The 13934-nt window shown below is 42.3% G+C and overlaps 1 protein-coding gene across 1 annotated transcript; it reads left to right on the top strand.

The window, feature by feature from the left end:
• Positions 1 to 248: 248 nt before the first annotated feature.
• spint1a (serine peptidase inhibitor, Kunitz type 1 a) lies at positions 249 to 12292 on the top strand. The gene is made up of 11 exons (XM_064928345.1): positions 249 to 339; positions 665 to 1132; positions 3426 to 3583; positions 3817 to 3958; positions 6972 to 7142; positions 7225 to 7266; positions 8112 to 8240; positions 8671 to 8721; positions 8872 to 9042; positions 11117 to 11176; positions 11502 to 12292. The coding sequence occupies exons 2-11, from the start codon at positions 724 to 726 to the stop codon at positions 11687 to 11689; spliced, it is 1521 nt and encodes a 506-aa protein (XP_064784417.1). The 5' UTR covers positions 249 to 339; positions 665 to 723; the 3' UTR covers positions 11690 to 12292.
• Positions 12293 to 13934: the final 1642 nt, after the last annotated feature.

Genomic DNA, 13934 nt, shown 5'->3' with positions numbered 1-13934 from the left:
GGCCATCTATCAGTTGAATTATCTATAGTAATGTTAAAGTCCTCTCCTATAAATAATAACGAATTGGGAAATGTAGATAACCAATGAAATATACATTACTCTACAGATTCAAGCAACTCATTACTCCTATGTTTGGTGAAGTCTTCTTCTACTCCGACACATCTCGAAATGGGAGTGCCAATGTGCTTTGCGCCTCCGGTCACCTCTTTGGGTAGATGGGAGTAGAATTTCACTTCCTGTATGTAACAGGTACCCGAAGAGAGAGAGAGTGACACACCTGTGAATTGTAAAGATATTCGGTTGTTTCTTTATAATCGACGACAGATACAGAATTTACAGGTGACACGTGTTAATTTCTAGTGCTGTTTTGAACAAATATGAATCTATAAAGTTACAGAAGAGTTGGATCTTGATTATTTATTTGTATGTTTGACGTAATTCTTACCTTTGAAATCAGAGGAACATAGAGACACTGCGATATACAAAAGTCCTGAACGTTTCTATATAATTGATTGGTGTGTGTATAGTATAAAGATAGACTGCATGGCGTTTTGTATGTTATTTAGATCATGTTACGACTATTTATTTGAATGATAATGTATATTTAATTAATGCATTCCATGATATGTTATTTGAAGTTTACTATATATCGCTCTGTTTTCAGGTCATCTGTTGGATTATCCTATATTTGTGGGAAATAGTTTTCCTGGACTGTTTTGTAGAATGACTACTCTCCCAATTGGATTGTTATTGGGCGCTTTGGTGTGCTTTATTGATTTCCTGGTGCGCGCGGAGGCCCAGCCATTCGGGGAACAGTGTTTGGACAGTTTCGAAAAGGGCAGAGAAGATTTCGTTCTCGACACGGATGACTCTGTGAAATACGGTGCGACTTTCATCATTAAACCGAAGGTTGAGAGCACCAATGACTGTATACGCTCGTGCTGCAAAGATCCCAAGTGTAATGTCGCTTTCATGGAGAATGGGTCCGGTGAGGGCATGATCAAGTCATGCTTTCTCTTTGACTGTCTATACAAGCAGCAGTACGTCTGCCGATTTGTCAGGAAGAAGGGATTCCTGAACTACATCAGAGACGTGGTGTATGAAAGTGATCTGGCCACAAAAAACCTCCCAGGTAAAACAGGCAGACTACCATTACCTTAAGGTCAAAGGACCTTACATGCTATTTTCAGAGGTAGACTGGCTCTGGCAACCAAAACAGCCAAATACTCCATATAAACGTGAATCTATTTTCAAATGCATATGGTTCAAGGAACCTAAAGCTTTACTTCATATCACATAATCATTTAACAAATGCTACATTTACTGCACTGTTTAAACTGTCTTTTTCACTGTTGCAGCCTGTGACAACACGTTTCTGCCTGCCTTCAGGTACACACACACAGGTGTTCACATGCTAAATTAGCACAGGTGGTCCCTTCTGTTAATATACAAAGTAACATGGAAATATGGTGGTGTGGGTACACTAACCCTAAAAAGGTGTTTAGGAATTTAACCTTTTAGCTATTTGAAAATTATTTTTTGCTGGTATGAAAGACCCTTTCCTTATGCTTCCAAAAGCGTCAGGGCTCTCAAGAAAACTCCCCCTGGTCAGAAGATGTACTACAAAAGTATGTGGATTCTGCTATTTAAGCCACACCCGTTGCTGACCGGTGTATACAATCGATCACACAGCCATTAAATCTCCATAGACAAACATTTGAACATTGGCAGTAGAATGGCCCATACTGAAGAGTTCAGTGACTTTCAACGTGGCACCGTCATAGGATGCCACCTTTCCAACAAGTCAGTTCTTAAATTTTTTACCCTGCTAGAGCTACCCCGGTCAACTGTAAGTGCTGTTATTGTGAAGTGGAAACATCTAGGAGCAACAACGACTTAACCGCAAAGTGGTAGGCCACACAAGCTCACAGAACAGGACTGCCGAGTGCTGTAGTGTGTAAAAATTGTCTTTCCTCGGTTGCAACACTCACTACTGAGTTCCAAACTGCCTCTTTAAGCAACATCAGCACAATAACTGTTTGTCAAGGATCTTAATGAAATGGGTTTCCATGGCCGAACAGCCGCACACAAGCCTAAAATCACAATGCCAAGCATCGGCTAGAGTTTTGTAAAGCTCTGCGCCATTGGACTCTGGAGCAGTGGAAACACGTTCTCTGAAGTGATGAATCACGCTTCACGCAATGGGTTTGGCGGATGCCAGGAGAACGCTACTTGCCCGACTGCATAGTGCCAACTGTAAAGTTTGGTGGAGGAAGAATAATGGTCTGGGGCTGTTTTTCATGGTTTGGGCTAGGCCCCTTATTTTCAGTGAAGGGAAATCTTAATGCTATAGCATTCAAGGACATTCTAGACGATTCTGTGCTTCTGACTTTGTGGCAACAGTTTCCTTTCCTTTTTCAGCATGACAATTCTCCCGTGCACAAAGTGAAGTCAAAACAGAAATAGTTTTTGGGGATTGATGTGGAAGAATTTGACTGGCCTGCACATAGCCCTGACCTCAACCCTATCGAACGCCTTTGGGATGAATTGGAACTGGGATACTCAAATTAGTATGATATGTTATATTTGGTATTGTCTTTGCAATTTGTAAAATGGTCAAATTTCAATTCGTAATATGTCATACAAATTGTACTTCGTAAAACATACGAAATGGATAATGGACATCCACAAATTAATACATACCATACGGAGTGTCCCGGATTTACATTTACTATGTTATGTCTACCCCTGAGTCCAGGTTGAAACGGGAGACCCAGGTATCACTATCACACATCACAACATAGACACTCATCAAATTAACTAATTAAGTCTCCAATGAACTTCATGTCTCCATTGAACTGCTTACTAAAGGAACATGAACACACATACAATTTAGCTATATTATTATGAGCAGAGAAAGCAACGCACTACACTTGGACTGTCTGTGGTTTGAATCACAGCAGACAAGCCCTTTATCTCCAGAGGAGGTGAAACCACCTGCTTAGAGAAGAGCATTACCCACACGCCATGGCTCAATATAGGGCTTATTCTATGGCTCATTATAAGGCCCCTTGTCACAGTCTGGGGTTTCAGTTTTCACCTCATTGCTGCTGCGAAAGCTTCTTACAGGGGAGATTGGTATTGTGCTGTGAGTCAAGTAATGGATTGCAGACTTGAGTGAATAATGTATGTCAACAGGATGTAGTTAGCAACTGGGCATGAGCACCACCAAACAAATTGATTTCCTGAACCTTATGTTGTTAATGTGTTGACACTCAAAACCCTTCAAAAAATTCAACCTATTCAAATTTCAACCAGCCATATGATCTGTGTATCTTTAACCTAACGGGATATCTTAAAGCTGCATGTATTTTCAGTATGAATATGTTGTATTGAATGTGATGAAGGTTGTATTCAACTTCCAGGTGAAGTGGACAATCCTCCAGAGGCCAATGGAGGTCCGGACAGAGTGGTGCAGCCCCAGGAAAGTTTAACTCTGAATGGCAACGAGAGCAAGGACGACCACGATATTGTCACGTACCAGTGGCACCTAGTGTCAGGGAACACCTCCGCTGTCATTGAGGTGGGCGATGATGACTGGGGCATCAGGGAGCACTGGTCAGGCTTATTTGGGATGTTTGGGGCATTTACCTGATCAGAGTTAATGGTGATTGCTCTTTCACTGTGTAAAAATACATGAGAAGAACAGGTCACCCTGAGAACACCAGAGGATGAGGATCACAATTAAAGCTTCTCTATTTTCAATGTTCTGCCACATAAGAAAACATTGATACATTTTCTTTCCTTGTCTTCTAGAAAACTACATTTAAAGACCAGGTGATCGTGTCCAACCTGGCGTCTGGAGTGTACAAGTTCCAACTGACCGTCACAGACTCCAGTGGGCAGTCCGACCAAACCCAGATCACTGTCCTTGTGCTTACCCCTGAGCAGTCTGAGAGTGAGTATACTAAAGTATATGTGAAACACCTGCAAAGCAAACCTAGCTACACAGTTTAACACAATTGTTATGAGGGTGAAGGGACATGCTGTATTTATTGAATTTCAATGCACTTATATACAGTTCGTTGCCTGTGTATGAAATCAATCTAAAGTGACAATGATCTTTGAAGTGGTCTACATCCAAGTGATCTGTCATGTTTGGAGTAGGGACAATGTGGAAATACTATGAGAAACTTTGCCATTGATGTGAGAAGGACTGATGCCCTTCTGACCATATTGGTCACTGAACGCATAATGCAAGTGAATGCGATGTTAGGAATATAAATCACTTAAATGTTTTCCTTCTAAACTGAGGGAACTGTCTCTGCAGTTTGACTTTTTATGTGAAAAAGAAATACCCGATTACAAGTATACACTGAGTGTGCAAAACATCAGGAACTCTTTCAATGACAGACTGACCAGGTGAATCCAGGTGAATGCTTGATCCCTTATTGATATCACTTGTTAAATCCACTTCAATCAGTGTACTGTAGATGAAGGGGAGGAGACAGGTTAAAGAAGGAGTTTTAAGCCTTGAGTCAATTGAGACTTGGATTGTGTATGTGTGCCACTGAGTGTGAATGGGCAAGACAAAATATTTAAGTGCGTTTGAACAGGGTATGGTAGTAGGTGCCAGGCGCACCAGTTTGAGTGTGTCAATAATTGCAACGCTACTGCGTTCTTCACTCCTGGGTTTTTCACTCACAACAGTTTCCCGTGTATATCAAGAATGGTCCAACACCCAAAAGACATCCAGCCAACTTTACTCAACTGTGGGATGCATTGGCATCAACAACCTTGTGGAATACTTTCGACACCTTGTAGAGTCCATGCACCAACGAATTGAGGCTGCTCTTGGGGCAATAGGGAGTGCAACTCCCTAAAATATTAGGAAGGTGTTCCTAATGTTTTCTGCACTCAGTGTGTGGCATGTTAAGTTCATAACTCATTTTTATGACTTTCAAATGCTTACTGATGACTCTTATCGGTTGTACTGGTTTAAGTTGAGTTGATTACAACAAGACTTGATATCATAATCATCTACTTTTCATTATTTTTATTTTTTTTACCTTTATTTAACCAGGCAAGTCAGTTAAGAACAAATTCTTATTTTCAATGACGGCCTGGGAACAGTGGGTTAACTGCCTGTTCAGGGGCAGAACGACAGATTTGTACCTTGTCAGCTCGGGGGTTTGAACTCGCAACCTTCCGGTTACTAGTCCAACGCTCTAACCACTAGGCTACCCTGCCGCCCCATGCCACCTGACATGGCATGAGAATACTGTCAAAAAGACCTGTCCAGGCAAGCTCCTCTGATTCCCGTAGAACGAAATCAACATTTCCAGATTTAAGAAAGCACATTCATAAGTAGATTTGTCTCAGCTTGTACATCTCTATGGTGGCTCAATCACCAGAGACAACAGCTTAGTATTCTTCTTATCCTAGAAGCTGTTTACTCCATGGCTGTGAGTGACTGGAAAAACCCATATGTCCTCCAAGAATTACCGTTTTGGCTCATAACAGGATAACAACTCATTATCACACTTGGTAGATACTTGGTAGATCAACAGTGCTGCCTGGCTGTTCATTATAGGGTAGCAGGGAATACTTAGGAATCAGAGAGTGGAAGGGGTTTCTCTGCCCTTCCCAGTTACATGAGTGTGTATCAAATGGATAGACACTTTTCCTGGGCTATCAGCAGACACAGGAAGTCAGGAAAGCTGTGGTGATTTCCCTCCTTCACACTCTGCTCCCTCTTTCCTTCCTACCCTGCCCTCCCCCTTAACCTGTCTGTCTGGTTTCAGCTTGGGTTTCACAAACTCAAGCAAACTCCTTTAATGTCATGGCACTCTAAATACAGACTCTTGATACTCAAACACTTTGAAGTTATTTCTGAGTCAGTTACACAATTTGGAGCATGTTGGTCTCTCAGTCTTAAGACGGAGTAGAGACTATTAACCATTCATTGATCCAGTTACCCATTAACTAGTCTCTACTGAATGGTGTTAGGAATGTTCCTCTGTGGAAAGGCCAATGCATAGTGACCCCTGATCTGAGTCACACAACACGTACAGCTAAATGGCTGCATGCGTTAATGCTGTATGAATTGCACAATTAAAGATACCCTGACAACATGAACCCCCTCTCAGCAAAATATATGTACTGTGAATGGCTATTAGCATTTTACATTGACTGTGGTACACAAATGGTTATGTACCTAATGTTATTCTTAATGTCTCAATTAACCCAGTCATGTTGTAATGACGAAATGGCTGGGTAATGTAATGCAGGGTCGTCCCGATGCATCAACTAGCTTGTCGTGAGGCGTACAGCTTTGCGTTGCACAAGTGAAACCACTTCTTCTGACAGTTATGACTGCTTTCTTTGGGTTTACCACATGTCTGTTCACAAGCCAGACCATCCACATGTATTTTCAGTGGATAAAGTAGGCCTGGTTTTAGGGAAAGTTACTTAGCTTTTTTATATTTGACACATCAGGTCCAATCAAAAATACAATGTTATTTGTGACATGCTTTGTAAACAACAGGTGTAGAGTCACGGTGAAATGCTTACTTACGGGTCCTTTTCCAACAATGCAGAATTAAAGATCAAATAAATAAAATATTGACTGGCTCTCTAATATTTTAAATGTTTTATTTGAAGGTATGTTTAACTTCTATGTTATGAGTTATGTTTATAAGAGAATGTAAAAATATTTTTAAGTGTTGCACATGAGGTAATGAGCTGTTTGACGCAATGAATATGTAAGCAGTTTATAAGCACTGTAATAAGCAGTTTATAAGCAATGTTTTTCCCCAAAAAGTGTTACACATGATTCTGTCTGGGCTTCCACCACTGAACCACAACATAAAATTACATTCACATGACATGTGTGTATTGTTTTATTACATAATGTTATATCTAATCGGCAGTTATATCTAATAGCCGCTCTCTGATACTTCATCCTTCAGATCACTGCATGGTCCCCAAGAAGGTGGGTCCCTGTCGCGGATCCTTCCCCCGCTGGCACTACAATGCTGCCTCAGAGAGGTGTGAGGAGTTCCTGTTTGGGGGCTGCAGAGAGAACCTTAACAACTACCTCTCCCTCCAGGAGTGTGCCAACGCCTGTGATGGTGTGTCAGGTACTATACAGATCCCTCTTGTTTTTCTGAGAACAGTTTTTGGAGAAGATTGGTTGGTTGATTGGTGTTTCCTTTCTTGTAGTTATTCACAGAGGTAGAACTGGACCACTTCCAGCCCCTAGAGGTAAGACTGACTTACATTTATTGTCCTCAGGTGTATGACTATAGAAAGTAGCTGTACTTGTAAGCTCCAGCTTTTTGGCTATGCCTCTCCCAGTCATTGACATAGTTCAAATATACATATATTTGCCGTATCTGTTGACTGATGCATATCTATTGAGACTTATCAGTTACCTGTATTACTTCTGTATCCTATAAGGTGAATCTATGGCTAAAAGTCACTTTTACCAAACCTCTTCTGCTCACCTCTGTGTTGTTGTGTGAGGTCCCCTGTTCACCTGTGTATTATGTTTAGAGGTGTGAGAGGTCCCCAGTTCACCTGTGTATTATGTTTAGAGGTGTGAGAGGTCCCCAGTTCACCTGTATTATGTTTAGAGGTGTGAGAGGTCCCCAGTCAACCTGTGTATTATGTTTAGAGGTGTGAGAGGTCCCCAGTCAACCTGTGTATTATATTTAGAGGTGTGAGAGGTCCCCAGTCAACCTGTGTATTATGTTTAGAGGTGTATTATGTTTAGAGGTGTGAGAGGTCCCCAGTCAACCTGTGTATTATATTTAGAGGTGTGAGAGGTCCCCAGTCAACCTGTGTATTATATTTAGAGGTGTGAGAGGTCCCCAGTCAACCTGTGTATTATGTTTAGAGGTGTGTGAGGTCCCCAGTTCACCTGTGTATTATATTTAGAGGTGTGAGAGGTCCCCAGTCAACCTGTGTATTATGTTTAGAGGTGTGAGAGGTCCCCAGTCAACCTGTGTATTATATTTAGAGGTGTGAGAGGTCCCCAGTCAACCTGTGTATTATGTTTAGAGGTGTGTGAGGTCCCCAGTTCACCTGTGTGTGTTGTTGTGTTTTAGAGGTGTGTGGAGTACCCTGTGGGTCAGGCCAGTTCTCCTGCACCAACGGCTGCTGCCTTGACCGAGGCCTGGAGTGTGACAAGGAGCAGCAGTGTAGCGACGGCTCAGATGAGGAGAACTGTGAGGACTGTAAGTACAGGCTATGCAAATCAACCCTAATTTACATACAACACTGCATTGGCCTTACCTTACCACTGACCTTACATTACAAGTGCAGTCATGAAGTGAAACTATCGGGGTGCTCAGTTGTTGTCATGTGATGTTGCTTAAGGGATACTTCGGTGTTTTGGCAATGAAGCCCTTGATCTACTTCCACAGAGTCCGATGAACTTGTGGATACCATTCTCTGCGAACAGTTTGACGGAAGTTGCTAACTAGCGTTAAACGCTAACGTTAGTTAGAATTGGCTTGCAAAACTACCTCTAACATCCTTCATACTGGATGCAGAGACATAAAAATGGTATGAATGAGTTAATCTGACACTGTGGAAGTAGATAAATGTCTTTATTGCCAAAAACCAGAAGTAACCCTTTAACTCTTGTTTTCTTCCTTTCATCAGTGAATAAGAACTTCCAGATTCTACTGCAAATTCCTGTGGATGAACAGAAAGGTTAAGTTTTACTGTTTTGAGACATGTTCACAATAATAGGATCAATCTCGGATTTTGTTGTTGAGTGAACTGATCACATATGGTGCCTACCCCTACTCTGGCTCTCCTTACGAACGCTGATCTCTCACACACATGTTCTTTCAACCACAGTTCGCTGCACGGAGCACCCCAAAACAGGAAACTGTCGGGAGAGTTTTACCAAGTGGTACTACAACCCTGTCTACCAGAAGTGCTTCCGTTTCAACTATGGCGGCTGCTACGGGAATGAGAACAGATTTGACACTGAGGATGCTTGTATGAGTACCTGTAAACTGATAACAGGTAGGTTTTCATGCTTTAGCCATTACAACACTTTCAACTGATTTTCAAAATTGTTGCACTGTTATTAGGGATAAACCGATATGGAATTTTGAGCCGATACCGATATCCAATATTTTCCTTGCCAAAAAAACCGATACCGATATAAAACAAAATGTGCGGCCTTTTAGGCATTCTAGTACAGTTAAATAGTTGAAACACACACACACACACACACACACACTGACCACGTACAGTATGTCCCCATTACCAGTAAAACATAATCAAAACCAATTTCTTTCACTTACTTGCTCTGCTGTTTCGTTGATCATTTGTTCAGTCATTTCATTCTCAACCAGGATTTCATTATACATGTCAAGCAATGAAGTTTCAGCTCTGTCTGTCCGTGGCCTCTCTTCCTCGGTGCGCACTGTCACTGTGTCCATGTCCATCTTGTCCAGCTGTCTAGCATTTCACGGAAACCCTGTTTCTTGTCTGCATCGAAGTAGCGGTCCTTGTACCTAGCATGGTGGTGACACAGCAAAGAGGCTCAGAGTGAATGCCACCGAATCACTTGTTCACAGCCTCTAGTAGAGTACTTTTGTAAGTTTTAACCCCACGGTCTGTGTGGGCAGTTTTATTGAGCAGGCGTTTCAATGCCATGACAGAGGGTATCACGTCTGCTGCAGACGCAGTTTTTGATCTTATTTCTCAAGTCAGTTGTTTGAATGGAGCTAGCAGTGTATTCATGTTTTCAATGAGAGTGCACTGGTTTGTACTGATTGTTGCAGGTAACTCCTAGTCGGCTGCGTACACGCCAAGCACTCGTTTTTGTTCCAGCAGGCTCTCCATGTAAAAAGTGCTGATCCATCTGGTGGAAACGTTTTGCTTATGCCTTTTCGTTTTCACTCCAAGCTGCCCCTGTATTGCTTGCTGGCAGTTGTATGCGAGCTGTGTGTTTAAAATGACCCACTATCTTCCTACCTGTTGCCACTGTGTCAGATATGCTGTGTTGGGCCTAAACACCTTCGTTCACATCCAGTTGCAGCGTGTGTGCCATGCATGGCAAACTGGCGACTCCGCATTTTTCCAAAGCCTTTGTCATGTTCCGTGCATTATCACGTAGCACAGTGTGTACTTTGTTCTTGGGTATTTCAACCATTTTCTCAAATGCCATTGAAATAGCAGCAGTAGTATGAGAACCAGCACCTTCTTGAGCATGCAATACTGCTTTTCTCAGTACAAACTCCTTGTCGACCCACTGTGCTGTCAGACTCAGCATGCTCATGGGGCTGACGTCGCTGGTCCAAATGTCAATCGTGAAGCTAATAGCAGCCCATAGCAAGTAGCTCATGGATGTGCGTTTCAACAATACTGTGTAACACCGGTAGGGCAACATCTGTAGATTGGTGCCCACTTGGTAGTGTGTACCGGAGCTCGAGGTGCTCGACCAGTCGGCGAAAGCCAACATCCACTACAGAGATCAGTTTATTGTCATGGGCAATGAATTCCATTATCTTGGCGTTAATGGATTTCACCTTTGAGTTGTCTCGCGGAAATTTTCTTACTCATTCAAATGAGTGCTCGACTTGAACTTGTTTCGTTGTTGGAAAAGTGAGCTTTGTTTTTTTTCTGCCTTTGTTCTAAATAGTCGCTGAATGTCTGGGGGGTGATGCACTTTCTCCCCTCAGGAAATAATAGCAGCACAAACGTTGCATTTGGCCTTTTTTGTCATCTTCCTTTGAAACTTTAAAATACATCCACACAGCAGACATTGTGGGCTAGGTTAGGAATGCGTCATTACGTCATCTACCTACGTTATACAGGTATGCATGTGAGCTTTGACATCGGTTTTGCATATCGGCATTAAACTATACATAGAGCCGATGTTGGCATTTTTAGCTAATATTGTCTGATTCCGATATGCTTACTGATATATTGTGCATCCCTAACTGTTATATTACTCTTTTGAGATCATAATAATGAAATGTTTCAGAGATAGGAACATACTCTATGTCAGCACCACCACATTGTGTGTATCAACAATACTGTAGCTGTGTAACAACTGACTTGTCTCTTTTCCTTACCATGTGTTCAGAAAAGGACGTCTTTGAAATAACAAACCGATATGAATACCAGGACACCGACGGCCATGTAGGTAATTAGCTCTTCTTTATTCTGCAAGATGGAGCCTTCTGCCCATCAGGACTCCATGGAAAAGACACCCTGACTATAATCCTTTTTAAAACCAATTAGTGCACCCCGTCAAGTTTAAGGGCCTTGGGGGTGAAAGCTGGTCACAAAGATCTTGTGATGTGTTTTTCCCTGCACATTCTCCTCACTTTACTCAAACACTGTGAATGTTGCACATGATTGATTGTCGGTCTGTCCAGTTTTTGCTTCCCCACACATGGAGGATCCTTTCATATAGTTATTGACTTACTGATGTGTGTGTCTCTCTCTTCATGCCCATCCTCTCTCAGGAATCATAGTGATAGCTGCACTGCTTGGCCTGGCCATCATAATACTGCTGCTAGTTCTGTGTTACTGCTTCATGAAGGGCAAGAAGGAGCAGACTCAGCGCCAGCGGGTACCCGTCAACGGCTCCCAGGTCTACACCAGGGAGGACACGGAGCGCCTGGTCTACAACACCACCACCAAGCCCATCTGACCCCTAACCTCTGTCCACGGAAGCTGCCTAGGTGCAGGCTATCATCATTGCATGAATTCAGATCAATATTTGATTTTATGTGAACCTTTTATGTGAAAGCCTTTTTGTGTATCAGTATGTTTTATTTCCCCCAAATATAGGCCTGTTTGTTTGATAAGACCTTTACCTTGTTGTTGTAATATAGGCCTAAGAATTTTTATTAGAGTTTGACTTCCCTCAGGAAAGCAAAAGTGGCAGCAATTATTCAAACCTACACTTGCCTTTTTGTCTTCCTTGCAGTAACCTGTCAGAATTTAGATTGTTGGTCAGCAATCCTGCACTCAGGGTATAACGGTCCTACAATTAAATCCACAAATCTGACTTCATGTAAACTGTTGGAATAGTGTGGGAGATGAAAACCTTCCAATATTGATAGCTAACTATTGATTTGTTATTCTTCTTATCATGTTTTATCATATTTCAGGCATTTAAAAAGGATATGTGTTGCTGAAAATATATTGTACATTATTGACACCCTTTGTCTTAACTGGTAGAAGTTAGAGCAAGTTATTTTACTTTTATAGTTTATTTTGTGATTATTAAAACTGATATTTCAGAAGGAAACGGAAGAGGGGAAAACAGTGAGTTTGTGCCTCATCATGGTGGTCACATGTTATAGGAAAATATACTCTTTATATACTCAACTTTTTCATTAACACTTTTGTATGTAGTTCTCTCTTTTACCAGTAGTGCTCAAATCCTAAATAAAATGCTGTTCCCAGAATCAAATCACGAATACAACAGGTGTAGACCTTACAGTGAAATGCTTACTTACAAGCCCTTAACCAACAATGCAGTTTTAAGAAAATACCAGTAATAACAAATAATTAAAGAGCAGCAGTAAATAACAATAGCGGGGCTATATACAGGGGTACTGGTACAGAGTCAATGTTAATGTGCAGGGGCACTGGTGTCAAGGTAATTGAGGTAATTGAGGTAATGATGTAGGTAGAGTTATTAAAGTGGCTATGTATAGATGACAGAGAATAGCAGCAGTGTAAGTGGGGGGGGGGGGGGAGGGGGGGCAATGCAAATAGTCTGGGTAGCCATTTGATTAGCTGTTCAGGAGTCTTATAGCTTGGGGGTAGAACTGTTTAGACATGCCTCTTGGACCTAGACTTGGTGCTCCGGTACCGCTTGCCATGCGGTAGCAGAGAGAAAAGTCTGACTACGGTGGCTGGAGTCCTTGACAATTTTTAGGGCCTTCCTCTGACACCGCCTGGTATAGAGGTCCTGGATGGCAGGAAGGTTGGCCCCGGTGATGTACTGGGCCGTACCCACTACCCTCTGTCGGTTAGGGGCTCATAAGTAAGCATTTCACTGTAAGGTCTACACCAGTTGTATTCGGCGCATGTGACTAATACAATTTGATTTGCCTTGCAGTCGGAAGTCAAGCAGTTTCCATACAGGCAGTGATGCAACCCAAATCAAAGTTTATTTGTCACGTGCGCCGAATACAATAGGTGTAAACCTTTCAGTGAAATGCTTACTTACAGGCTCTAACCAATGGTGCCAAAAAAAGGTGTGTATGTAGGTAAATGAATAAAACAACAGTAGAAATACATTTGAAAAAAGAGTAGCAAGGCTATATGCAGACACCTGTTAGTCAGGCTTATTGAGGTAGTATGTACATGTAGGTATCGTTAAAGTGACTGTGCATACAGTATATGATTAACAGAGTAGCAGAAGCATAAAAAGAGGGGGTGGTGGGACACAATGCAGATAGCCCGGTTAGCCAATGTGCGGGAGCACTGGTTGGTCGGGCCAATTGAGGTAGTATGTACATGAATGTATAGTTAAAGTGACTATGCATATAAGATAAACAGAGTAGCAGCAGCGTACAAGAGGGGTTGGGGGGGTCTTATGGCTTGGGGGTAGAAACTGTTGAGAAGACTTTTTGTCCAAGACTTGGCACTCCGGTACCGCTTGCCATGCGGTATTTGAGAGAACAGTCTATGACTGGGGTCTTTGACAATTTTTAGGGCCTTCCTCTGATCCCGCCTGGTGTAGAGGTCCTGGAATGCAGGCAGCTTTGCACCAGTGATGTACTGGGCCGTACACACTACACACTCTTCACGACTGTCTTGGTGTGTTTGGACCAATCTAGTTTGTTGTTGATGTGGACACCAAGGAATTTGAAGCTCTCAACCTGCTCCACTACAGCCCCGTCACTGAGAATGGGGACGTGCTCGGTGCTCCTTTCCTG

Source organism: Oncorhynchus masou, chromosome 21 (assembly GCF_036934945.1).
Source record: "Oncorhynchus masou masou isolate Uvic2021 chromosome 21, UVic_Omas_1.1, whole genome shotgun sequence".
Taxonomy (NCBI): domain Eukaryota; kingdom Metazoa; phylum Chordata; class Actinopteri; order Salmoniformes; family Salmonidae; genus Oncorhynchus; species Oncorhynchus masou.
This window is presented reverse-complemented; position numbering and strand designations above follow the sequence as displayed.

Excerpts from the sequence above, each read along its gene's own strand:
- spint1a (XM_064928345.1), top strand. The coding sequence starts at position 724 with ATGACTACTCTCCCAATTGGATTGTTATTGGGCGCTTTGGTGTGCTTT. Across the intron at positions 8,241-8,670 it reads TGAGGAGAACTGTGAGGACT|TGAATAAGAACTTCCAGATT; the intron begins GTAAGTACAGGC and ends TCCTTTCATCAG. Across the intron at positions 9,043-11,116 it reads TACCTGTAAACTGATAACAG|AAAAGGACGTCTTTGAAATA; the intron begins GTAGGTTTTCAT and ends CCATGTGTTCAG.